Source organism: Panthera uncia, chromosome B4 (genome assembly GCF_023721935.1).
Source record: "Panthera uncia isolate 11264 chromosome B4, Puncia_PCG_1.0, whole genome shotgun sequence".
Taxonomy (NCBI): domain Eukaryota; kingdom Metazoa; phylum Chordata; class Mammalia; order Carnivora; family Felidae; genus Panthera; species Panthera uncia.
In genome coordinates, this window is record NC_064809.1 from 48,613,808 (window position 1) to 48,638,410 (window position 24,603).

Below are 24,603 nucleotides of genomic sequence, written 5' to 3' on the forward strand. Positions count from 1 at the left end.
TACGGGCAACATTATGGAACATTATGACCTATGATCCCCGCACAGTTAAAGCACAGCCAGTGAGAACGTGTTCTGGCAGCACATTGTCTGGATTTGAATCCTAGCTCAATCACCTGCACCTTGGGAAGTGTGGCTAAATAACTTAAACATCCTGTGCCTCAGTGTCTTTAGGACAAGTATAATAGTAGTCTCCAAAGACTAAAAGAGATTATGTCTGTAAAACACTGCACAGTTCCTAGCTCATAAAAAATACCTCAAATATCATACTAAAATATAGGATACACAAGGGCAAAGATTTTTGTTTGTTCTTCTCACTGCCATGGTCCCAGTCCTTGGAACTGTATCTGAAATACAGTAGATCCTAAAAAATATTTTCTATCATCTGAGTCTCACTTTTGTGGACTTAATTTCACAACGTTAAAACAAATCCTCCTAATTCCATTGCTATTATAGAAGCTCTTGGTCCAGCTGAATTTTTTTCTGTACTTACCCAGTTTGTATAAACAGAAAAATGTAGGACCATTTTTTTAGCAGTTTTCTTTAAAAGCATTTCTCATATGAATGCTGGAATCTAAAATCTATGTATTTTTTAAGTTTTTTTTTTAACCTTTCAGTGAATTTCTTCTTTTCTCCATTTTTAATGAGTCACTTTGGCATAGAGTAAAAGTACAAATTCTATTTACCTTGTGTTTTATCCGGCTACTCTGCCAAATTTTCTTATTGATTCTTGAGTTTTCCCAATTTTCTGCAAGGGCAATAGTTCACTTTTTAGTATTTATACCGATTACTTCATTTTGTATCTTGCTACATTAGCTAGAGCCTTTAACACAACATTGAATAAAAGTGACAAGAGTGGACATCCCTGGCTTTTTCCTGATTTTAAGGGAAATGACTTCAGTATTTAACTGTTTTGTGCTTGCTAGTAGGTTTCAGCAAATATTCTGAATTTATTTAACTGGTTTCCTCCTATTTCTCTTTGGCTGGAAGTTAGAATGGTGCTGCATTTTGTCCATTGCCTTTTTGTCACATGTTGTTACAGCCTTGCTGTTTGCCTTTTAGTTTGATAATATGAATTGGATTTATTGGTTTGTAATGAAGCAGGTTTTAGTTTGTAATGAATTGGGTTGAAGCATGTCCTTGTGTTCATTCCTTGCATTCTAGAAATAATCTTACCTGTTCCTAGTGTATTATTCATGTTACACATTGACAGACTAGTTGCTAATACCTTCCAAGTTTTCAAATCTGTAATCATAGGTAAAGTTACTTGCTATATATTTTAATATTGTCTTAATCAGGTTAAGGCACTATATTAGCATTATTTTAATTTTGTGTAAGTTGGTTTTAGATATTCTGAGCTTGATTTTCCTATGGAACATTCAACTGCAGAGGCCAAGTTGCTAGATATACAAGGCTGAGGCTTGGTGGGGTGTAACGGAATGTAGGTAGAGATTTAACAACCAGCACATTATGAGCAGGAATTAAAACCAAGCAGACAGATATCTCCTGGAAAAGAGAAGTTATACCTCAATAAGATCAGTCTTCCTTCACTCTTTTAAGCGTCCGATGGGGATGAGACACCCAGAAAAAATCTGAACTGTGTAGGCTCATGGCATGCCAGATAGTAGAAAGCTTTTAAAAATGAGTGATCGACACTATTAAAAGAGGAAAGAAAATATACAATGATCCTTGAGATAATATCCATTGGTTTTAGCAATTAGATATCAGGGAGAGAAATTTCAGTAAAGGTAGAAGCCAGATCACAAGTGGATGACACACAATTGAGGTTGAGGAAGTTTAGATGATGAGGGTCGATTATACTTTTAACAATTATGGACAATAAATGAATTGGACAATACCAACATATATTTGGGAGAAAGATTTTTTTTTTCAGACTGGGAAAATCTACAGTATATTTACATATCAAGTGTTAAGATTTTCTAGAAGATACTAAAGATACCTAAGAAAAAGGAGATACTTCGTAAAAAGAAGACCCACAGGATATTGAAGGGAATGGAGCCCAAAGCCATTGGGTTGGCCTTAAAAGAAACAAGGACACCTCATCCACAAAGACGAGATAAAATAATTTAAAAATAAGTGGAAAAGCAGACGAAATGTAAATAGTGGCAAAAAACTGATTCATTTCAAGTCTTATAGTTTCAATTTTGAAGGAGACAATGGCACCTGCTGAGAACAAGGAGACAGGACCCTTGTCCAGAGAAAGGGCCTTAAGGGGAGCTGTGAATGTTCAGCAGGGCTTTAGAAGGTCATGGGCAAGGGTGGTAGCCAAGGACAAATAAATGACTCATCACTAGAGGCCTGGTTAGAATTATTCGTGGGAGCATCAATCTGTATTCTATTTGTTTCCAGCAATGCTCAGCCACGCTATAGGAATGGAAAACAAAAGTGCTATACCAATGCCAAGTTGCTAGACAAGAGCTAGGCAAGGTAGAAGAGGATGGAAAGGAGGTTCAAATGATCAACAATGGGGTTCAATGCTGGGCAGGGAAGGGTCAGAAAATCTGATAGATTTGACTAAATCAGGAGAAAAGAGACATACTGGAAGATCTGAATGTCTGAAATTAAAAAGCAGTTTTACTGCAAGTGAGATAAGACAAAATTCCGGCATTTAGGATTCCCGAGATGGAAAATTTTTTTTTTTTTTTTTTTTTTAATTTTTTTTTTTCAACGTTTTTTATTTATTTTTGGGACAGAGAGAGACAGAGCATGAACGGGGGAGGGGCAGAGAGAGAGGGAGACACAGAATCGGAAACAAGCTCCAGGCTCCGAGCCATCAGCCCAGAGCCTGACGCGGGGCTCGAACTCACAGACCGCGAGATCGTGACCTGGCTGAAGTCGGACGCTTAACCGACTGCGCCACCCAGGCGCCCCCGGAGATGGAATATTTTTAAGGACAAGAAGCTGTGATCCTGGGAATGGAGGGATGATGTTCAGCAGTAGGGTTAAGGAGGTTCAACAAGTTAGGGCGGCTAGGTTTCAGATGGCGAGATTACAACCTCCCCAAATTATGGCAAGAGAGAAATGACAGGAGTGAGAAAAGAAAGGGCAACAGGTAGTGTAACCAGACTGTATGAATTTTATAGGAGGATGCATTTTTACTAATGAGTGGAGATGGTCGTGTGTATCCAAGATAATGCCAGTTTTTTCCTCTCGGCTTCCTGAAGTATGAGATTTCAAAGAGTAAGTAGTACTGTGCCCTACTGACAGCGAAAAGGAAAACTCCTCCCCTAAAGGAGAGGCAGGTTTCAGTTAAAGCAATGGATGAATCCAGTTAAGACAATGCTTTGATGGAAAAGAGCATCTTGCTAAAGATTGTGGACATAGCAAAGATTATTGATGGTGACATGAAGTTTCCAGAGGACTCAGCAGAAAACTGTTGAATCAAGGTAATGGTAGATATATCCAGCGAATGAGGAACAGAACAGAAATCAGAGGGTTAGAATTAACATTGGCAGCTGACAGGGCAGTGGTAATGGATCTACCTTGCACTTGGTGATGAATAACTATAGGGTTGAATTTCAGGGCCTGTTTAGAAGTAGATGGCCTCCAATATCTTAACTCTGGCACAGTGAGGGTTCCAGAAAATATCTTGTTCAATCTCAGGGAAATTATAATGGCCATGAGGTTCGAGAAGAGGCAAAAGAGCTCTTTTCTCAGGAGAGGCTGCCTCCCACCTCACAGACCAGTGATTTCTCCACGGTAGTTTCCCCCCTTCCAATTACTGAAACTATTTCATTTAAGCGATGTCAAAAAGCATCCTCCCATGAAATAAATAGCTCCAGATATCATAAAAAAAATATGGTGAGAGGATACAAAAGTCTGGAGAATATATTAACATATCATGCAGTTGTGGACGGTTGTTAGAAAGTAAGTTTGGATTTGAGCTTCCTAGAAGACAAAGAAAAGAGGGAAAATGTAAACATTCACAAGGCCCAAGAAAAACACCATTGAATCAGTTAGAGTCCCAGGAACTTTTCTTACTCTAAGATGGTGAGAAATTTCAACAGTGAGTCTGCAGGACATTGTGATACAGTAAACAAAACCCACCAGAGTGTCCCTAAGACACTGAAAATTTTGCGGCTGTTTATTAAAATACTCTTCAACACAGGATAATGGCAAAATCCTGATGTACAATCCTGTGAAAAATTTTGAGGTGTCAAGGTCAAGTGCATAGCTCTCTGGAATAACCCAAAGGATATATTTAAAACTATCGGAAGGAAGAGCTTACCATCCAGTTTTTCGGGTAATCTAACATAAATACTATTTTCTTCAGATAATTTAAGAAATGAGGATTTTAAAGAAGCATTTCAAGTTGTAACCTCTAGTAAGAACACAGGGTGTGGAGGTAGCATGATATAAGAAAGTCTACCTATGGAATTTAAGAAACGTAACTAAAGCACATGCACAGAGAGTCATTGCATGACTGTGGCAAAGAGAGCCAAGGATCCCAGTCTTCCTCAGCAAACATGTCTGGGTTTTCTCCAACAGCTGAGTCACAGAGGCCCTGCACAATGTGTTTGGACAAATTTCACAACAGTCGTTACCCTCCGTGTTCACAGAAAAAAAAAAAATCTGTTGTATAATATTTCAGATTCAGGCCAACTGAATTCTGGAGGAGATCTGCAAAGACACTGTATTTCATCTTTGGACATCCTTTCTTGGAAAGCCCAAGTGCCTCCCAAGGCCCAATCCTAGGCAAGGCCCGAAGACTATACCATCAAGGTACAGAATGCAAGATACACATCTTTGATTCTCCATAGCAGTGGAAAATGCTTTTCTATTTCTCTGATACCCAAGTTAAGCTCCTTGAAGCTCAGATTATTTATTGCATTACTTTTGTAACCTTCCTCCCCAAGGAACATGTAATCTGTACACAGTTGGCATCAAATATTACTGGATGGCAGATTTCTTTTTAAAATGGTAAAATTAGATAATACATCTCATCTAAATTCATGGAATTTTCTCCCCTAATAATAGAGCCATGTGATAGCTTAAAAAACACATGCTTTATCATCACTCAGTAGTAGTTTATTCACTAGAACATTTTGCATTCTTCTGAAATTCAACGTATTTCATCACATCTCCTATTTGTTTATTTTCCTTCTCAAAAGGCCTTGTTACAAATCCAATGCATTTAACCACCAAACTATGCCCATAACAGTACCTAGACAAGAGCATACATTTTAAGTTGTAATTGTGGGTGCTGCTGACCTGTCAATCTCAAATATATTTATAAGCTGCACACACAAAAATGAAATGAACACAGTGATTCAGATTAACCAGCTCTGACTACACATTTTAAGAAAATCACTGGGTGTGCCTAGGATCCAATGCTAACAATTTGTTACGCATCATAGTGTTACAGCTTTCTAAATGGTAAGTAACTGTTTAAAAATTCCAAAGCATTCTTAAAATGTTTCACTTAAACATTTCTGCAATAAAATCTTATTGAACTGTTGCTTTCATTAATTTTCTACAGACTAGAGAGCAAGGAATTCAAGTTCGATTTTTTTTTCTTTTAACTTTGCCTACTACCAGCAAATAAACTGTGCCTCTTTTTTAAATAAACCCCTGGCCTTGAGTTTTGGCCCCTTAATAGTAGCCTACATGGTTGACTACCCTTGGTGTTAAATTTTCTTAAATTGTATTTCTGTCAGTGTATCATTTTTTTAAGCAATGGACCCTATAATAGCAAGCACTGGTCTGTCAAGAGTGCATTTTAACAGCACGACACAAGTATTTTTCACTACAGGAGACAAACAATGATATGTATTACATGCAGTAAACACTGCTTTTGGTACACAGGGTTCTCTTAGCATTTATCTGTCTAAAATCTCACTGTGTGCTGAATAGGGGAGTGCGGGGGGAGAGGGGATGAACCCAGCCTCATATTAATATTGCCGGTGGCTACAGTACAGCATTAGAACGAGCCCACTGCCTTGCCACATTTCTCATGAAAGAAAACCTTGATTTCATATTAAAAGAACAAAGCAAGGCATATTAACTCATGCTTACAGAGTCCTCCTCTTTCAAACAACTATTACATCTTTCTTTTACAACTCTTTCCCCACGTATCCAGACTCCCCCCCCACTTAGTCAGAAGTATCACTACCAAACAACTTTCAAAGGAGCTTAAAAAGCTTTTAAGAAATAACAGTGCTCTCCAAAATGGGGGTGCAGAAAGCCCAGGGATGCTTAAACAATGATCAGCATTTCGGTTTCTATTTATTGTATGTATATCTTACCCTTTAAAATAGTTTTTCTACTTTAAAAAATGTGCAATGGAGTATTTAAGATTTATAAATATATATTTAAATTAAAGGCATATACTTAAACTTCTTTAGGAATAAAGGGACATAATCAAAATGTTTAGGGAACACTGTGAAAAAGAACATCAGGAAGAAGATACTGGCATTCAATTGTCCTTGCCACCTGAGGAAAAAGATGCAAAAATCAAGACTATGAAGGAAACCTGGGTGGCTCAGTTGGTTAAGCATCGGACTTCAGCTCAGGTCATGATCTCCTGGTTTGTGAGTTTGAGCCCTGCATCAGACTCTCTGCTGTCAGCATGAGCCCACTTCAGAGCCTCTGTCTCCTTCTCTCTCTGCCCCTCCCCCCTCCTAAAAATAAATACACATTAAAAAAATTTTTTTTAGGGGCGCCTGGGTGGCTCAGTCGGTTAAGCGTCCGACTTCGGCTCAGGTCATGATCTCGCGGTCCGTGAGTTCGAGCCCCGCGTCGGGCTCTGTGCTGACGGCTCGGAGCCTGGAGCCTGTTTCAGAGTCTGTGTCTCCCTCTCTCTGACCCTCCCCCGTTCATGCTCTGTCTCTCTCTGTCTCAAAAATAAAAAAAAATAAAAAAAAATTTTTTTAAAGACTACAAAGGAAACTTAAAGCAAGCTGAAATTTTATATATAATTCTTCCCTATGAGATATTAAATAAAATGCTTTACAAGGGCCACAGAATTTTCACAGGCTAAAATGTGGAGTGTGGGCGTAGAAGATATTTCAGAAGGCTTTGTTAATCTTAATTTAACAAATTCTAATAATGTCCACCATGGAATATTTTTTCCTATATGGCTTTCAGGTGCATATGGGATTTAGGTATTTCTTCAACTATCTCCTTTGTAAATGAAAACTTGGTAAAAGATCTTATAATAGTAGTCACTTTTCATATTCTTGATTATTAATCATTCTTAAACAACATATCTCAATCTATTCCTTTAACCTTCTCCTTACGTTTAATTTTCCAACTATCTTATCTTCATAACTCAGTGCCATTCCTTTTTTCTTTATAACAACAGAAACTCACACTGGAGGATCCATCAGTGTGTTCAAATCTTTCCCTATGGTATTTCATTGACACCTGACAATTCTATGTCAGGGACAATTGTCCCTGACAATTCTATGAATGGGTCTCTTACTCCTAGTTACAACTGAATAAACTGAGGCTTGGAGAGGCTGAGTAACTTGCCTAGGAATATACAGCTGGGATGTAGCAGGAACAGGGTGGATTTCAAATCTGGACTCATCACCATTATACTACTTGACATGCCTCTAAAACTCTAAGGATTAGATCTAGCCTCACTTAGCTTGGGAGATGCTTAGGGAATTAACAAGAACTAGTGTGGCTTTTATATTTTTATAAAGCGATACAGAAGGTAAAAACCATCAGATGAATGCATCCTAATAGGAATATATCACTGATTTGCTATTAGTGATAGTTGGTGAGGAAGGGGCAATACCCAATGTGGTAGAACAATAAGAAATAAGAAATACACAGTAAAATGATTTCAAATACACTGTCTGTGTTAAAATGAATGTAGGATAAGCTTGTGACTAGAATCACTGTAAAAAACTGAGTTGTGTTGAAATGAAAGTCTCTGTTTATCCTCCAGTAGATAAATCCTCCAAGGAAAATAAACAAAATATTTTTTTCAACTTAAAATCTATAACTTTTTCTCAAGTCAGTGTAGAAACCGATCATTAATCAAGAACACAAGTCATTTAACAACTTTAGCCAAATGAGCAAGTGATCTCTATTGCAAAGGATTGTTAGTTTAATAACTACTATTAACAGCATTATTTAAATACCAAGCAAACTGTGAGGTCAAGATCAAGCAACTTTTCTTAAAATCAAGCTCAAATTGATGCACTTTGGTAGGTGAGAATCACAAAATGATTAGGAAAACAGGTCTTTAACTCAACCAGGACAAGATGGCAGTTACTACAGATGCCCCATCTGCCCCCCGCCCAAGAAAAAGGAGGGCTGCTAGAAATTGTAACAAAAAGTAGCACTAAGGATGTATAAGGTGATGGTAGGACTTAAGACCTGTAAAGCCAGATGGGACTAGAGCATACTATGCAAAGCAAAATAAGTCAGTCAGAGGAAAGACAAATATATGATTTCACTCATATGTGAAATTTAAGAAACAAAACAGATGTACATCGGGGAAGGGAAGGAAAAATAAGATACAAACAGACATGGAGACAAACCATAAGAGACTTAAATATAGAGAACTGAGGGTTGGTGGAGGGGAGGTGGGGGGGGATGGGCTAAATGTGTCTGATGGGCATTAAGGAGGGCGCTTGCTGGGATGAGCACTGGGTGTTGTAGGTACGTGATGAATCACTAAATTCTACTCCTGAAACTATCATGATACTGTATGTTAACTAACTTGAATCTAAATGTAAAAAAATCTAAATCTAAATATTAAAAAAAAATGTCAAAGTTTAAAACCAAAAAAAGAAAAAAGAAAAGAAAAAAAAACTCGTAAAGCCACTTGGCCACCACCTTCTCTCGCTTTCTGAAAAGTACATTTTAGATTTTGTGAGGAAGCATAGATGGCTTGGCCACTGTTTTGAAAGCTCACCCATTCATGCTGTACCTCTTTGTAAGTAAGATTCAAGGCACATTAGCACAGCTTCTAGGCCAATACCCAGGCTGCATCCCAGCCCATTTTGTAAATGTAAATACAGGCTGAAGTACTTCGATTTGTATTTAAAGTTTAAAGCTATTTTTTTCATTTTAAAAGCAAAGCCGGTTTGTACATACAAATCCCACTCTCACAAATAGAAATGCATATTAATCTTTTAGTTTTGAAGATTAATCCTTAGCTCTTCTTGATGTGAAACTACAATTAGTGAACTGGGGTTAGTTTACAAATGTGAAACAGGAGTATAAACAGAGTGGTTAGGTAACATTTGCCCCATCTCATCAAGAATTAAATTAAGTAAGTTGTTTTATTTTTTTAAAGTTTTTATTTATTTATTTTGAGAGAGAGAGAGAGAGAGAGAGAGACAGAGGGAGAGAGCACATGCGTGTGAGAGCAGGGGAGGGGCAGAGAGAGAGAAGGAGAGAGAGAATCCCAAGCAAGCTCCACACTGTCAGCACAGAGCCCAACACAGGGCTGGATCCCATGTACTGTGAGATCATGACCTGAGCCAAAATCAAGAGTCACATGCTTAACTGACTGAGCCACCAGGGAGCCCCAAATAAGTTGTTTTAAATAACAATATGATTTTGATGCATTTTCTTTCTATGCTGAATTTGGAAACATTTATGATAATTACAGTAAATATGTTATTTTAAATATTTTATACTAGAGAAAATTTAATAAGACTTGGCTTGACTTTAAAAATAATGAAAAAAAATCACCCTTTGGAGAGCTGTTGAAAACTCCCCATCTTTGAAATTTTTATTACCCCAGGATTCAAAAAATATCAATTATGCTGTGATTAGGACAGAGCTTAACAACATCTTGGGCCACGGTGCTATAGTCACACATGCAGAGTCAGCAGCCCTAGCTCATCAATATGGGCATCCCTTTGTATTTCACCTTGAAATACTACAATGTAGAAGTTGTCCCGATGGGTTCTGTAATCCCAAATGGAACTCAGCCTGTAACAGCCTATCTGAATAAGCTTCCTAGCAGTTCTCAGACAAGAGTAATATCACTTCCTTAAGGAACATTTAGAAAAGTAAAGGGGCATTCTTGGTTGTAAGAGCAACAAGGAATACCATGGGGCAACATAACGGTTGCTTCTAATCTTTGTCTCTTCTGCTTTTATTCATTCCAACTACACTAACATCCTTGATGTTCCTCAAACACATCAAAAAAGCTTCCATTGCAAGGACACTGTATGGGCTGATCCCTATGCTTGGAATGTCCGTCCTCTCCAATCCCAAGGCAAGCTCCTTCACCTTCACCTTCACCTTTTTAGGTCTTTGCTCAAGCCACCATCTCAACAAGGCTGTCCCTGTCTAGCCTATTTAATTTTTCAAATCCTTTCCTCCTTCCTCCCTCCTTGCCTCCCTCTTCCTCCTCCTCTCCTTCTCCCTCTCTCTCTCGTACTCAAACACACACAATACAAATTCTGCAAACTTCTTATACTGCTCCATTTTTCTGTAGTGTTCATCATCTCCGAATGTACTCGATGTTTATTCTGTCAATTATCTGCTTCCCCTAACTAGAATATAAACTCTACGAGGGGCGGTAGTTCTGTTTTATGCAGTGCAGTATTCTACAGCTCTGTTCAGTACCTAAAGTATAATAGAGAACAATGTTGAATGAGAAAATGGGGACCAATGATGCTAAGCATTTTACAAGGAGTGTCAGCTGCAGCTCTGATAACTGTACCGATATCTGTGATAAGAGATGAAAACATTGCAACTTGCATGGAAGTTACAAAGTTAACTCTATCTTACTCTGCATCCAAAATATAACTTCAAAGGTCAAAGCTCAGCTTCTGTTATAGGACCATTGGCTATCAAAAGGATTTTTGCAGAGTCCACTTTTTACATATTATTTATAACCTCTCTTTCTCAAAAGTGTTTCTATTCTCTTCTGAGTATACCTCTTCTCATTCTCTGTATTGCCTCCTTAAGAAATAACAGGCAGGCTAAAACTCTATATGTTTTACTTAGTTATTTAACAACAAATAGTGATTATACCAGTTGTAGAAATTTTGAAAAATAATTTGCCCTTAAGTTCTTCCCTAATTTCTGATTCCTTTTTATTTACATAGTAAAATATTAATAACTTTGTTTATATATTACATAATATCAATTAGAAATACAATATTCCACATTCATTATTTATAGGAATGAAGCATTAGCACTCAAATATTTGTTAAGTAACTAAATGGTTTCATTTTTTAACTGTTAGAGAGATAGCAAAGCACGTAATAATAAATATAACCTCTATTAACTACCCACTCAGCAAGGATGTGCTGTAGAAAGAAGGATTCTTATAGCTCAGAAACTTTACAAAAATTTTTTTCTAATAAATAGCCCCAGAAAATAATACTAGTTTATAAGTTTTAACACAATTGAATAACTTCTGATTTCTTTGTATCTCCCAAAGCACAAATGATCTCTCCGTGGATATTCACATGCCATACTTACAGGCTTTAAAACTATGTTCACAGTATAGCTGGACTTCTTACCTGTAAAATACAAATAAACCTGCCCACTAAAACTGATACTCATATTTTTTGTTAAAAGTTAAGACTGCTTTTTCCATGTCTCTGATCCCTCCCCCATTTATCCAAACAAACAGGCAACTAATCACTGATCTCACCCAGTCTAATATAAAGCTATTCATCAGAATACGTTTTCATTGAGTAGTTCATCAGTACAAAAGAAGCATCATGCTTAATGCCATAGGTAGTTGAAAGTGTAACAGCCCTGAGCCTGCTTATTTGGGGAAAATGTGAGCCATCTATCAAGGGATATTACTTAAGATATTTTGAAATGTTGTAACAACAAGAGAACAAAATAATTTCAAAACCAGTATGCACATCTGTTAGAACTGTTATAATAAAAACATGGCATTGTTCTAAAAGTTTTAGGAAATGAGAATAAACTAGCAAGTCTAAAATTTTCTTTTTCCTCATGAAGTTGGCTGTTGGGATCCCACATCATAAATGAGTTGGGAGTTTATTTTTTCTCAGTGGTATTTAGATTACTATACAATGTTAGCACATTTTATGAAGTTCCTTTCCCCTTTACTAGTCTTTGTCATATTTGATATTTATGTTTATTAAAACTGATTTTCTGTTTTTATTAGTAGGATGGATTTAATGTAGATGATGCTTTACTGCATTAGTAATAACAATTTTACTTAAATATGGTTTTGTTGTACTCCTCTGCAAATAATCTTTGAATTCCTAAGAGTCTTTTATTTTCCCTGTAGCCCAGTTGGAGAGTTTTTAATATTAAATTGAATCATAACAACACATGCTGGTTAGAGTCTAACTTAATACACGCAGCTTAATGTTAATTTTCCAACTTCAAATCAGGGATCTGACTATTCCAAGCTGATTATTTATCTCAAGTGTGATTTTGTTTTAAACTAGTAAAGTCCACAGCTAGAGATTTTTGCATCACAAAATCTAGCACTATGAAAGAAAACAAAATTCAGCAAAAGACTTGGAATCTTTACATAACTACAAAAATCTTATTGAGAAGAAAAAGATCTATCAAGATGTTTCAGTAATATAGGGAGAAAGCAAAAAGGAAGAGGTGATGCACAAATGACTGATGTGGGCAGGTTGTGAATACAGTAAATATGCTTGATGAATATAATAAAAGGGTAAGCTTACATCCTAAATCCTTTAGAGGAAAGTTATCCATTAATATCAATAATAAGGGGCAAAAAGTCTTAATAGGCAAAAGAAATTGCTTTAAAGTCAACAATAAAAATCTAAATGCCACACTTTTTGCTTGACAACGTAAGCTTCTGCTTCAAAATACATTTCTTATAAATGCCTTGAGAAGGGAAATATATAGTTAATCATTAAAAAAATGTGGTATGATGGTGGAAACAGACACAGAACAGACAGTGTCAAACTCCATCGGCACTGAGAAAAACAGAATTGGGTGATAAAAATCACAAGGGAATATACTTAGGCATTCTATAGTATCATAAAACTTTTCTTTCTTTTTAGAATGGTGAACACCCTGTAAGAATAAGTCAGTGTTATAGTTACAAATACTAAGAAATTAGCTGGCATCGAGTATCTAATTTTACAAATTTTAATGCCTGTCAAGCTATGGTGATCTGGTGAAAGTTGATTATGAAAAGTTAATGCTCATTCTAAGGCCAATGCTCGTTCTAAGGCCAATGCTCGTTCTACGGCCATATAGATTCTACCATCTGCATGCGTGGGATGCGTATACATACTCACACCCCTTTAACGCTTCGCAAGGGGTAATTCCATGTATCAGTAGGAGTAATCGCTTATATAAGCCAATAAAAAATTAAAACGAAAGAAAAATGCCTTTTTGAAGAAACACAGTTAATGCAAATGCCGTTTAAAAAATAGCTGGCCAACTGAATAGAAAGAATAAAGCTGTTTTTATTTTCACTTTCCGTGTTTTCAAGATCTCGTCCTACCTTAACGATTATTATACGGATTAAGGTGAGAAACGTTGGCTAATTTTTTTTTGAAGACAGGATGAGGTGCCCGCATAAAACTTTTGAATAATAGAAGAAATTCTAAGAACCAGAACCAGAAAATGTTTCCAAACCATATGCAAAAATAAGATTTCAATGCTTCACAGTGTAATGAAGGAAAGTATAATGGCTGCTTGAGGTTCGTGCAATTCTTTTAGGTTATATAATTTTTCTGTGAGGCAAAAAACTGAACTACATAATACATTTCTGCAGTGCATATAGGCATCAAAACCATTTACCAAATTACTACTTTCAGCATATTTTTCAAATGAGATTCCTTAATAAATTATGTGTATGCAGTCAAAACACAACATTAACATTTATTATTAGTCACTTAATGGAAGTTAATGGTGAGTTTATAAATGAAATGCTGGCTTACTTTGATATACACTAAGAGCAACCAAAAATAGAGGTTCTTTCCCAGAGTTCTGTGTATTTATAAAGTGCAAAATAAGCAATTTTAGCAATTCTCAAATGTAGTTCTTCCAGATGCATTTAATCCTAAATATACTTGTAGAAACAGAATATTTTTCTGCTAAGTCAGGTATGTCTAACTTATCCATCTTATGGGTAAGAACTATCCTGACTGAAGTATTCCATGCTTTATAAAAAGATTTTAAAAAAACAATAAAAATATAAAAACAGTGTGAAGTATTTTCAAATTTTCAATATTCTTGAGGGAGGTATCTTGAGGGAGGTATTTTCAGTGAAAATATATCGTCTATAAAACAAGACAAAACAAAAGCCACAACACTAAAATAATTCATTATGTTAAATACCCCACTGAAAATGGATGCATTACAGGGCAAGAACAGAAAGATGTCGTAGATAAATTTACAAATGACAAATTCTATATGTATGTGAAATATTTTTAACAGAGATTGCTACAGAGTTGTTGCTCAGAAAATCCACCAATTTTTCCAAAAATGAGGGGCACTCTCTCAAAATATTGTAGCAAATAAAATTATCACTCCTGATTTGTACTGGTCCTTGAATGGTATAGAGTGTAAAATGTTTGAAATAAAATAAAATTCAATAATACAACTTCTTATAAATTACAACTTCTTATAAAGTTGTAAATAAGGTAAGATCATTTACAAGAAATAAAACAATATTTTTTAACAGGGCATGGGGTCTAATAGACTCACATACTACAATATTTCATCATACTAAGATTATGTGAGACATTTAAATATCATAAAAATTACAATAATAATGAAGTGTTAAAAAACTGAAACGAAGCTTGTAGGAAAAAAGTTCATTTGGGAGGAGTTTCATTCCTTATAAAAGCTTAAATTTTCAGAATTTAAAACAATAAAAAGTGATTTTTCAAATAATAATAATGCACTGATTTCTGGGGAAGATATTTTCAACTGCCTAATGTTAAAAAGAGGAAAATGAAGGGGGAAAAAAAAAGAATAAACACCTTATTCAACATTAAAAAAAATCTATGCAATGAACTGTCAGATAAAATCATATTAACACGTTCGTGTTTACTTTTAAGGTTGTAATTATGTACGCACTAATATAAATTAAACTTTATATAAAAATTTAGGGCACAGGATTTGATTAGTCTGAAATAAAGTTATAGCCAGATTAATACTCTATGTGACATTTGGCATTTAAGTTTAAATTTCTATTTGCAATTCGTTCTATTATTCTATTAAAGGATGTAAAATTATAGTCAGCATAACACCTTCAAATGCTTTTTGTTAATTGGCAGCTATAGTGGGACATGAAGCATCATTCTCTCCCAGCAGTTTCATTTTAAACACATTATTCCCAGATATAAAAATAGCAAATTACATTAAATTTTACAGAAGGCATTTTCAGCTTCTCATATAGGAAGAGCTATAAGCAGCTTCCATGGCATAACATCACAGCAAACAGCTTTGAATACATTCTCTGGTAAGACACCATTCAGACATACAAGATGCAGCCTACAGGGACTTGATGCTTAAAATATACAAGTAAGAAGTTTTAGGCTTAACAACAACAACAACAACAACAACAAAAAAAAAAAAAAAAAAAAACCAAAAAAACAAAAAAAAAAAAACAAGCAAAAATTTCCCAAAGTCTTGAGAGGCAAATTCTGATATTCTTTACTTCCTCCAAGTTGAAAAGTAAAGTAGTTTGTTATTTCTCCTCGTTCTGACTTTGTAACACTTGCCACAAGATTTTAATTCTAAAACTCTGATTACACGTTCACTACTTTCTTTCGTATTTTCCAAAATGAGACAAGGGTGATGGACAGCTTAGCAGTGACAAGAGTCCCATAAACATCATTACTAAAACGTTTCTGTTTTTATACAAGACTTATTAATCTACTTTGGGTATTCTGTTGGTTATGAGCTCTATCTAGTTCAAGGTATAAAGATGCTCCTCCATCTAATCTGTCATACATTTAATTTTAAAAATGAAAAAGTTATGAATGTGTCGGATACATTTTTTAACATCTAGATTTCTAGGTCTTGGCGTATAAATATTGATGGGCAGATTGACTTCATAGTTTAAGTCAGAACTCATGTTAATAGAGGAAGTTTTAAAAAGTCAATCCTTCTGTTCCTTTATCTAATGAGTTTCCAAAGGCAGAGAACAATCCTACAAACTGGCAAATTCTCTCTCATCAGATATGTACACTGTATATTCTACAGAGAAATAAAGACATTATACCAGCCCCGTTATGGAAAATGAATTGTGGAGTTCTGAAACTCAGTATATAAATGGTGAGATCATATTTCTTTTTCTTAAAGCTAATTGTGCCACAAAGGAGAGAAAAATCTGAGAGAAATCGTATTTACCACAATAATAGTTTCTATAACTCTAAGAAAGTATCTTATGATTTAAATTCTTGTATTTATTATTCAAAGAACTTAAAAAAAACAAAGTAATGCAAATAAAATGTTATAACTTCAAGATTCATTGTTCAGCATGACAAGTGTTTGATTTTTTTGTTTGTTTTCTTTTTTGGAAGAAGTTAATTAGGAAGTTAAATACAATTGGAAAAAATATTTCACTGTTCTCTAGAAATGAAAAAGTTATCTGACTCAAGATAATACCTACAATCAATAATTTACCAGTACAGACAAAATTATTTTCTTCTTTATCATTTTCCATATTCTTATTTAGATACCTACTGATTTAGAGAGAGAAATACAAACCTGTAAGTTATTTATGGCTTGTTTGGTGCCTCAAAGAAATCATATAATATCCAAACACCAAAAACAAAACAAAACAAAAACAAAAACAAAAAACCGAACCTAACCACTTTTGAATAGGATTTAAATGGTTAAGCTTTGTGCAAAATACAAAAGTAAATGTGAACTAAGGGAAATGAGAAAAATTGTTTTCAAAACTCGAGAAAACAGCCACAGAATACTACTTGCTCCCTGATCATTTAACAGGTTTTGTGTAATTAATAAACAGATAGTAACAATTTTAGGTACACCTTTATTTTTTCTTAGTTAATTTCATCTATTACCTAGAATTATGCCTCTCACACAGCAGGCATCCAATAAACATTTTTGAATGACTATACCATTCAAAGAAATTAATTTGTAAATAAAGTTTGCCTAATTGTATTTGTCTATGTGACATATAAAATTAGACTATTTTAAATTTCTAGTAAGAGACATATGCTGCTGAACATGGACACGATGTCATGGAGATACATACTTCTTACATAAAACTATATACCACATCTGTGGCATAATCTAGAACACATAACACAGTTTTACACACACACCAAGTCCCCATTTCGCTTCTGCAAGTTTTAAGTATTGATGAAGTCTTGCCAAAGAAGTCACATTATATACAACAAACCTTCAGTTTAAATAAGGAATAAGCTTGCAGTTAACAACTTAGTTTGAAATGTTAACAATCCTTAGGCTGTTAACATAACAACTGGCTATTAATGTGGTAATGACCAACTTAAGAGGACATTATACTCTGAGAAATGAATATATTGGCAACCAGGACCAAGGTTTTTATTAGAAAGAGTATGATTTTTTTAACAAGTTACCAAACATGAAAAGTTTGAGTCTACCAGAAATCAACTAAGTAATGTCACAAACAGCAACATCTATCTATCTTAGAGGAGGGTAAGCACTTTTGATATGAAAACTATTTTGATAAATCCCTTTAAACAAAACACTTACTTGAGACTATCAAACGGCAGTTAAACATTGTATTTTTATTACCATAAGAATAACACAATCTAAGTTTCCTTCTCTGCTTGCTATTATATCAACAACTGTAAAACAGTTTAACTCAGGATACAGGTATTACATTGGCAAATTTTTAAGTTTTTAAAATCCAGCTATTTCAACATACTTTCTGTAAATCTTACTTAATTTTTATCTTTATTGCTTACTAGAACACCTTAACTTTGCGCAGACTTATATAAGCTCCTTGTTTTGGAACTGTTGTTACATAAATCCATTTGAGACACTGCAGTTGCAAACAAATGTAAAAGTAGAAAAAAAGCGTCAAAAGCCATGACCATTGGTTAGTAAAGATAAAGCAAAACTAGGAAGCATTGTTAAATCACTGAAAGTAAAATGCGAATGCTTTATGTGGAAATGAGGCTCTAATTCACAATGAGCAGAGGAAAAAAAAATTATTTCAAAGAAGAAGTTCAAAGACTGAAGTTCTAAGAGAATTCATGGAATAAGTTAATTCTGATTAGTTGTGCCACCACAATAAGGGAAATCCTGGCTATGGAGTCACTTCTCATTGTTGGCACCTTGCACGTATTTTATGCGCTTGGAACACAGAGGGATAGTAACAAGTGGTCATAATTAGCCAGGAGGCTGTCAGCTGAGGCAATCCTAAGGTTGGGGGGGTGGGGGGTAGAATCTGATAAATAGTGTTGGATTCACCCTTTTAAACGATCACTAATCAAATGATCTATTTTTATATATAAAGATTAACTGAAAATATAAAATAACTGAATTATATACTGAGAAGCACCAAATTCCCTAGAAAACACTTCCCAAAAATGACCAAGATGGTTAAGGAGTTACGGCTGATTGATAAATTTTGTGTCATAAAGGGAGAAAATTCAAAATAAATCGCTTAATGTCAGACTAGAAAAATGATTAATCGTATCAAATATGAAAACCCGAATGATGCCATATATCATTTCTCTAATTTGATAGCTCCTACTTTATTAATATATGTAATTTGCAGCTGAATCAAGTCACAAAGTTCCCTGAAAAGCAAAATAATTTTTCTTAAATACAAGTTCACGCATTGAGTGCTAAATGCTGGGAAACAAGTATAGTGGGCTTCATGGTTTTTTAAGCAAGAATATATGCATTGTCCTCAAACTGATCAGATGTTTAGAGTGGCTTTCATTTCCCCATAATGATGGAGATCTTTACTGTGTTAGTTTCCATAATGCTACTGGCAAGTCTGAAGCTGCTAATGTTCCGTGATGTCTTTGTGATGACCACTTGGAATGCCACTGAGGGTGGGGACACAGATTCACACTTGGGGAAAGTTGTCAAAACTGTATAATAAATATGCTAATAAATACCCGTTAATAATTTCAAACTGAACTTTCTCTGACAAACGAGACACAGGAAGATTGCTGAACAATTCTGTGTCAAGCTCAGCCTATCTTGTCGGTATGGTTTAATGAAACACTTATATGCTGATTTCTACCAACCACATCCTTGCCATGAACTGGTGCTTTTAATACGGGCGGTGGAATAACCAATCTCTAACTATGAGCATCCAGGCAGGCCAAATGGAATCACTTTCGATATCATGTTTTACTGGCCATTACTCGAGTAAGAATTTGCATAATAGGCACCTGGCAACATTTTGAAGGCTGACAGGTCAATGTCTTTCAGGAATAGAAGCTGGTAGTAAGGAAATGAAACCAAAAAATACACTTACAAAAGTATTTTAAAAGGAATCCAGTCATCACTGGTGTGCAAGGGTAATTCCTACCTCAGATAGTCTCTGCGACAAAGGATAAGATTAGCTTTAGTGTACAGGGTGGAGCCCACCTCTCCCAAACGACAGTCACAGCAGGCACACTTCAGGCAATCTTCATGCCAGTATTTGTCCAGTGCCTTTAGAAGATACCGGTCCTTGATCTTTCGGTTGCAGCCAGCACAACCTTTCGGCTTGGTGTCTGGCTGGACTGAGAGCATTTGTATACCTAAAGGAAGACAAAAACAAAAAAGAGAGCTGGGACTGCAGGAAAGAATCAAAAGATGTCAAAAGCCCTCCAACAAGTTTAATATTTAATATTGCTTTTCTCAAGGAGCGTTAGACTTTCCCTTTTGGGGCTATCCTGAAATCAAACTAAAATTTGGAAACAAAAGCCTCAAACATTATAAAGTCCTTATTAAATCATTTCTAAAGTTGCACCTGGACAGTGGGGGTGGGGGTGGGATAATGCATTCGTGTTGTACATAGTATACATTGACATTGACATGATGTTGACATCATATACACAAAGTTAAGTAACATTAAATAATTTTAGAGTGTCCCCATTCTCTGCATAGTGCAGTTCCTTTGGGAAGAAAACGTGAGTAATAATCTCAAAGGAAGCTATTTAACAAACTAGTCCATGCACCGCCTATAAGAGTCAAAAATGAGTTTTTCTTTATTGGTTAGAAATTCACTTGATTTGTGCTTGATGGTGGAAGGAGAGTGTACCCTAATGGAAAGACACTAACCTGACTTAGCAGTGGGGCTGTTTATAGTTAAACATAGAGTACAGTCACCCAGAAAGCTCCCCAATTCTACACTGTGTGTTTGCATCCAAATACTTCCTTCTGTGTTCTTGCTGTTTGAAATTGTTCCTTATGTTACAATTTTACAAATGAATCTATACTCACAAACATGAGTCAGTGCCTCTATAAATGGCAGATTACCTGACTGCATACTGTATGCTTTCATATAAAATGAAAGTACAGGATTGGTTTATTACCATAAACACACACTTATTAATTTCATAGGGGAAAGAAAAAACAACAGAAGGAAAAATCTAAATACATATAAATTACATAAACATATATACATAAATATATTATGTTATAGATAGGGCACCAGACATATATATAAAATTTATATACTTTAGAGATACATCTCCATCATAAATAAGGAGTCCAGCTGGGTTCTGTGGTTTTTACAACTTGACTGAAATGTTTTCAGTGAAAGGCTATTCCCCTTTGAGTTTCTTCTTTCCTAAGTGTCAAATACCCAGTTTAAAAAAAAAAAAAAGCTGGACCAACTATTCAGAGCTTCATATTTATCCAATAACTCATTCTAAGTACTACCAAATACTCGAGACATCATCGATTCCTAACTCCCTCATTTTACAAATTGTGATACGAGGCCTAAGAGAGTTTAAGGACTCGCTCGATGCTGAATGACAGGTAAGCACAAGACTTGGTGGTCTTCTAACAGTCCAGAGATCCCACTACTATAGTATGCTTCCTCGCCTGTACATAAAGTTTCAAACTCTACAAAACGCCAAATGTAGATGCACTTGAAACAGTTCCAAGAAAAGAAATGCCAAGCCATAATCTTGGAGTATTTCCCTACTCCAAAGTAGCTAAACCTTCTTCAGTTTCCTCTGAAGCCTCCTTATGAAGGCTTCACCTCCATTACCTTCACACTCTTTTTTCATTTTTAATCACATTGATAAGAGACATCAAGGCACTGTACCCTCAGAGCTGAATAACTTTTCTAGGTACAAATAATGCATGGATTGCACATAATATTGTTTTGATGTTGAACTTCCATTACCAAATAAGTTCTCTGGTAGAGTGATGGACTAGGGTCTGGCAGGGAAGAAAGGGTGGATGTTCTTGCTGCATGATCTGCACAGTGTGGTAGTCAAAGCTGCAGACTAGCAGCTGGATTTGTACAGAAGAGCAGGTGGTATTCCTATAGCCTGCTTTCTATTCCCTTTCTTTGAAGGAGCTAAGGGTCTAGTGTAGATTAATCATAACCCTTGATAGCTCTGCTAAATCTCACTCTCTAGAACTTCTAACAAATGAAGTTTCTTTGATCAGAACTAGTTACCGTCTTCTAGCAAGGTTCCACAAGGAATAAATCCCATTAATTACGGTACAGAACATATCCAAGTGCCTCTTAACCATATACCTGGGGGGAGGGGGGAAATTTGGATTTACTAAATGACATTCTGTATTTCATTACTGAAAACATCGAGAGATGGCTGGCTATTCGAATTCACCAACTTATAAGGCTATTATTATTATTATTATTTTACGTCACAAAGCTAGAAAAAAAAAATTTAAATCCCTTTTAGTTGTAGCTAAGCTATATTTCCCTCAGTTGAGTTCCTACCATCAAGTGGAGAAGGACGGCTATCTTTATTCAAAATGCTTTGTAACCAGGACAGGGAATACCAACATTTGGCACAAGTAACACTACCCTGCTTGTCTTCACAAAATGTTTTTGTTGTGTTGACATTTTAATTTAGCACTCAGAGGCCAATTAATATTTGAAACTCTTACATTCTGTTTGGCCTTGGGCTTGAAGGAGTTTGATATTTTACCCTCCATCCTGGTACCTTCTTTTAGAGAACATCATCACCTTTCTCTTGAAAAGGAAATCTTTTCAATACTCTTCAAGTTAACAGTTGTAGAAAAAGAACTATTTAGTAGTCACCACGTTGCCATGTACCTAAAAGGCACAAAGCATCAGCAGCCCCCTTCCCCACCGTGCCCTCACCATCCAGAAGAACACGACTGGGTAGAGTTATGCGTTCGGAAGCGGAGAAACATTTCACAAGTTGCTCATAGCACATCAGGACTCATAACTAGTTTTAGATTGGCATGTAAATTGTTCTGAGGGAAATTCTTATTGCCTCTGAGACCCTGCCATTCTGAGTTATTTGACAGTTTAAGGGAAATCATAATTAAAAAAAAGACATAAATAATAGCCTGTGCAGTGTGGTGTGCAGAAATAAGTAGAACCATTTCATTTAAACTCTGGTGAGCTTTTAATTGCCTGGATTGCATTGTGAGGCGGCCTAACGGTTGATTGCCTCCATTATGTTCCCTTGTTCTGTGCCATTCATCCGCGCGGTCTCAGCTTCAGTAGTTAACACAACAAAGTAACCACAACTCCACAACACACAGGGGCTTAAAAAAAATCATCATAATCAAAGATGTGCAGCACTTAGACACAGTCTTTTATATTTTTGGACTAACTACACATAGTGAACGGAAAACATTTTGTCCCTGTCGGAAGATTCACAGAGAACAATTTGGGAGAAGGAACAGGAAGGGGGAATACATAAAGGGGGTTGGCAGAGATGAGGTGCCTCAGGAAGATGCTAAAATGGGAATGCAGGTTCCGCAGCTGGGAGCAGTGACACAGATTAAAAGAATTTGGCCAACATGGCCATTCGATTGCCAAGAGGTACCAAACAAAAGATTTTCTCTCCTCCTGCCCATCTTCATCCTCTCCCCAGCCCCCAGACCCGATTGGAGAACTGGATTGGGCCTAAAAGCTTGTTTCTCTCTGTTCACTGGCCCAGAGCATCCCTACAGGCTGCAGCCCCCTAAGGGACAACAATGCAAATAGATGTCCCCAGATCTCAGGCGCTGGAGCTGCTTAACTCTGTTCTGCCCCTTCAACTCCCAACCCCCTCCCCATCCTTTCACCACCCCCTCCCCTTTTGGAGCAATGGAGCTGGGAACCAATTTGATTCCCTTTTTCTCCAATGCAGCTGCAAGGCTCAGAGATACTGACATTTTTCCACTCTTATCAGTTTAATTACAGTTACCATGGCAGCAAAGTGCTGGTGCTTGGCAAAGGCCAACAAGAGATTTGCAAGACTGAGTTCAATTTTGATGCAGCTCACATGCAAAAAAAAAAAAAATAATAATAATAATAATAAAATAATAATAAAAAAATAAGAAACATACATGCACTCTAACAAAGAATCCCTTATGGAGTTTATGCTCTAGCCTTTTGTGGTTGTGTCTTCGCAGCCACACAGGGATGATTTGCAAAGAATGTAGCAGTATTTGTTGCACCTAGCAAGATTAATTGGTTTAAGCAGCAGTCTTCCAAACCAGTTACAACAATAATATTTCGGATCTTAAAAAAAAAAAAAAAAAGACACAAAAGCAGCGGAAGAGCAGGAAAGCTTTAGAGCAGTCAAGAGTGCCGAGCGCCGGCAAAGTGCATCTATGATAGATTGTAACCTTACCAAAACTTTTCTCCTTTTTCTGCATGAGTTGACTTAGGCGTGCCTGAGTTGCAGCAGCTTCGCATTGAGCACAGAGCCCAAGGTAGAAGTGGAAGGGGGTCTCCTGGATTTAGCTCAAGTGTGGACCTGGTGCGCAGCCTACACCGCCGAGGACCGACTATTGTGAAGCCACTTTGGGAGCGGGTCGGAGTGGCGGCAGGGGGTGGGGGAAGGGATGAGGGCGGCCAGACGAGACAGAGCGCACACACAGAGCCCCTCGCAGTGTGGCGGTGTGCAAAATGATGGCGAATGACAAAGCCACATGCTTCCCTAACTCTGCCCGTAATCCTAAAATCCCAGCGGCCCCTTTTAGCTTCGTGGTAACAAATGGATTTGATTAAACTGTCACATGCAGCGTTAGCATAGCATATCATGTTCAATATGAAAAAGATCATAAATCTGACTTGTATTTCATAACAGCAATCTGGGTAGCCCCCGTAAAAATGTGCTGCATCAGTTTGAATCTCCTCCTGTTAGGACATGGGCACCTCGTTCCAGGGAACCTGTCTCTCGTGGCCACTTCTCCCCACCGCGCCCCCCACCCCCAGCCCCCCTGCAAACAGTCACTTTTCCATCTTGCCGGAACCACCTTTTCTTATTACGGAAAAGTGGGGAGAGGCAGAAGTGTCCCCAAGAACCGCAAGACTGTGATTTCAACTCTCGGAGGGGGAGGGGGCTGTGAATCCCAGCAAGTACGCAGCAGGGGGTCTGGAGCCCACCTAGGACGGAATTCTCTTCCCCAGGGCCAGGCCGGAGCGAACCTCTCCAGATTCCAAACTCTCCCTGCCCCTCTCTTCCCGGGAGTAAGGGGTGTGGGAATGCTGCGGCTCATCCTGAACTTTGACTATTATCCACTCGAGTCGTACTTGAGACATTC

At 36.7% G+C, this 24,603-nt stretch overlaps 1 protein-coding gene across 2 annotated transcripts in view; it reads right to left on the reverse strand.

The window, feature by feature from the left end:
• The window catches only part of LMO3 (LIM domain only 3), a 55,705-nt gene that overhangs the window by 28,751 nt on the left and 2,351 nt on the right, over positions 1-24,603 (reverse strand). For both annotated transcript variants that reach the window (XM_049625151.1, XM_049625150.1), the window contains exon 2: positions 19,436-19,649. In XM_049625151.1, coding sequence (XP_049481108.1) covers positions 19,436-19,641 — 206 coding nt within the window. In that variant the 5' untranslated portion in view covers positions 19,642-19,649. The remainder of the gene's footprint in view (positions 1-19,435; positions 19,650-24,603) is intronic.